Genomic DNA, 3,210 nt, shown 5'->3' with positions numbered 1-3,210 from the left:
CAAAGTGGGTTCCTCGTCATCGAATTTTAATTGGATCATGTTATATCTTGTACCTGTTCAGCATCTTCTTCACACCGGAGAAGTTGTGTCACTTGTTGTAACCTGAGAAGCTTCAGTTTGATAAGATCCAACAATTCCTGCTTTTGCTGTTCTACCTTCTCCAGATGGTGCTGAACATGAAACTTAATCCACTCGGTCTTCGGAGTGATGTCTTTTCCTGAGGTATGTTTGAGTGAAGTTAACATCAAATCAAGTAGCTGATGACCCTCTTTGGGAATTTTAGCTTTCTCGGAAACTATTTGGAAACAAATAAAACATTATTATTAACATTTGTTTTAAGTTTCAACGAAAAAAAAATGAGTTCAGCTGTTTTAAATTTGTTTTCATACTGAAATGCTACCTTTTCTCTTTAGTTTTGTTTACTAATAATATTTTATTGATTCGCGAACCACGAGGAAGTATAATGGCGACGTAAGAATGAGATAAAGATGTATATGCTTATATACATAAATATCCACTTTTTGAAATATAATTTCTACTCTAATTAGAGGTATCTCTAAGTATAATTTCCAAATCAAAAATTATTTCAATATAAGACCGACTATCGACACTTCTTGGTCATGGGCTCATATACAAATGAAGTGACTGTAAGGTAGCATACATTGGTAAAATTAAGACCATTTTGAACTAGAATCTATAAGTATTTATAAGGATATTGAGTAAACTAGACTTGACCTAGGCTACAGTAAAACCCTTTCGTTCAGAAATCCAATCATAAGAATAAACCATAGGTCATAAAATCTGAATTAACAACTTTAACATCATTATACTAGAACTAAATACCTTGAACTTCTCATTAAAGAAAATATTCTAACTGTGAAAAACCACCCTAATCTAAATAATAACCATCTATCCTTCTAACTAAAACTGTTTTAATTAGAATAATGACAAACAACCATCAATGTGTACTTAATGTATCCTAAGCTGCGATAATGTATCAGTATTTTATTTTCAGTATTATGTATAAAAATGTTTACTTTATTGTTGATTGTATACTCTTCTTCATGGTTTATAAATGCTTATTCTACTGCTTATTTCTTCTCTGTGTATTTCAGAATTTGTGTTCTCAAATACTATTCGGCTTTTTCTTCGTTTTTAGTGATACATCTTGTTAAGATACTGGCAATGGATTCATTTGTAGTGAATCTTAAACTGATTACGAAAGTCGAGAGGATGGTAAAAACAAACAACATTTTATTCCAGTTGTTTTGAATTGTACTTTATTCATGTTCATCGTGAAAGCAATTAAGCATTGCATTTTGTGTAATAAAAAAGGCAAACGTTGACCAAGTCAATTAACTTCTAAGAATAACGTAAGTTATTGAAACAAAGTTAGAATATATATAAATAGAGAGAGAGGAGAAGAAGAAAATAGAAATGAACCAAATCATAGAAGTTTTAGTTCACAGAAGCTAGCAATGTGATTAAAAGTATGTCGATATGTATTGATCAAAGACGTTTCTTCGATTAATAATCCATGACGGATTTGTTTAAATCGAGATTTGTAAGATTATCCAAAGTAATGTGGTGTTGTCTTTGTGAGTGCGAATGGCGGAGGTGCAGAGGGATGGAGAGTATAGATCCAGTTTTTTACTTACACCTGGTCATGTCCACAGACTCGGACAGCAAGATGGCGTTTAGTCTTACCAACCTACTTTGCTATACAATCATCGCGCGTGTTTCTGTTTATGATCAATAAGCGCTAGGAAAGTGGTGGATTTTCTTTGAAAGGAAATAAGTCGTTTAACGTGGAAAGTAGGCTTAAAAAGTACTCTCAGTTTAAGTTGAGGGTAGTTAAATTTGCTTTAGTTGTAGGCTCTGTTTTCCAAGATAGGGAATATAGATATTGGCGGGACATTTGAAAACATTGGGTGGTTTCACATTCGATGACGAGAAACCCACTTTGAGACTAATAATGCTTGGAGACGGCTTGGATGGGTAATGAAGAAAAACTCTAATATAAGTTTAACATAAAAGCTGATAAAGGCAACACCACTGTAATTATGAACAATTCAGAATACATCAACAAAATGAACGACATCCTTTCCGATAAAAAGAAATTCAAAGCCACCCCAAACAATCCAACAAACACACACGAAAAACAACTAAACAGAACTTTATTACAAATGAAAAAAGATAATTTAATTACTGACGATCTTTATTTTTATCTACGTAAAACTGATTCATGCACACCACAACTCTATGGCATTCCTAAACCACACCTAAACCATACTGTCCACTTATGATTCATTCAACTACAATCTTGGCAAATACATAGCCTGGGCTCTCAAACCATATGCAGGTTCATTTTTTAAAGATGCCTTTAATTTCAAATATACATCAGACCAGCTAAATTCGAAAGCCTAAATGGCTAGTTTTGATGTCGTATCACTCTTCACCGAAGTCCCCGCCAATGAAGCTGGCAATATTGCACTCGTCCTCTACATCAATGACCCCAACAAGTTAATGCACATCCCCAGCACACTTTTTTGCTTCTCTATTAGAACTTACAACAAATAAAACCAACTTCATTATCAACAACGAACATTTCGTTCAAATAGATGATTTAAGTATGGGCAATCCTGTTTCGCCCGTTCTTGCCAATATATTTATGACCCAGATCAAAACACAAGCCATACATTCTGCGCTTCATCCCCCACTATACTGGTACAGATATGTCGATGACACTTTTCCTGGTTTCGCTTCTACAGAACATACACTAACTTTCTTTAAACACATAAATTCCATTCATCCCAACATCAAATTTACCATAAAACACGAAAACAATAAACAGTTATCTTTTCTTAGCCTCAACATTATTAGATCGGACACACAGTTTAAAACCAAAATTCACCACAAGAACACACACACACTGCCTCTAAATCCCTTGGATTTCCGCTCATGATATCACACTAAAAATCAATACACTCAAAAACCTCATAAACACAGCCACAAGACTCTGTTCAATGGACTACATAAATGAAGAAATTAACCACATAAAGCATTCCTTCATTCACACCAATAAATTTCCACCAGCTATTGTTGAAAAACTCTCTAATATTCCCCACAACAAAACTCAACTCACGAACAAAATTGATACTAATAAACCCAACAACAGAACATTACAGTGCAGTTTACCTTTGAAACCAG

The 3,210-nt window shown here is 33.9% G+C and overlaps 1 protein-coding gene across 1 annotated transcript in view; it reads right to left on the bottom strand.

The window, feature by feature from the left end:
• Positions 1-3,210, bottom strand: part of LOC106462582 (titin-like) — a 454,586-nt gene that overhangs the window by 407,294 nt on the left and 44,082 nt on the right. Inside the window, 1 exon segment of the mRNA XM_022390129.1 lies at positions 54-295. Coding sequence (XP_022245837.1) covers positions 54-295 — 242 coding nt within the window.

Source organism: Limulus polyphemus, unplaced genomic scaffold, assembly GCF_000517525.1.
Source record: "Limulus polyphemus unplaced genomic scaffold, Limulus_polyphemus-2.1.2 Scaffold46, whole genome shotgun sequence".
NCBI classification, from domain to species: Eukaryota; Metazoa; Arthropoda; class Merostomata; order Xiphosura; family Limulidae; genus Limulus; species Limulus polyphemus.
Note: the sequence above shows the minus strand (reverse complement) of the source record. Positions and strands in the feature narration are given on the sequence as shown.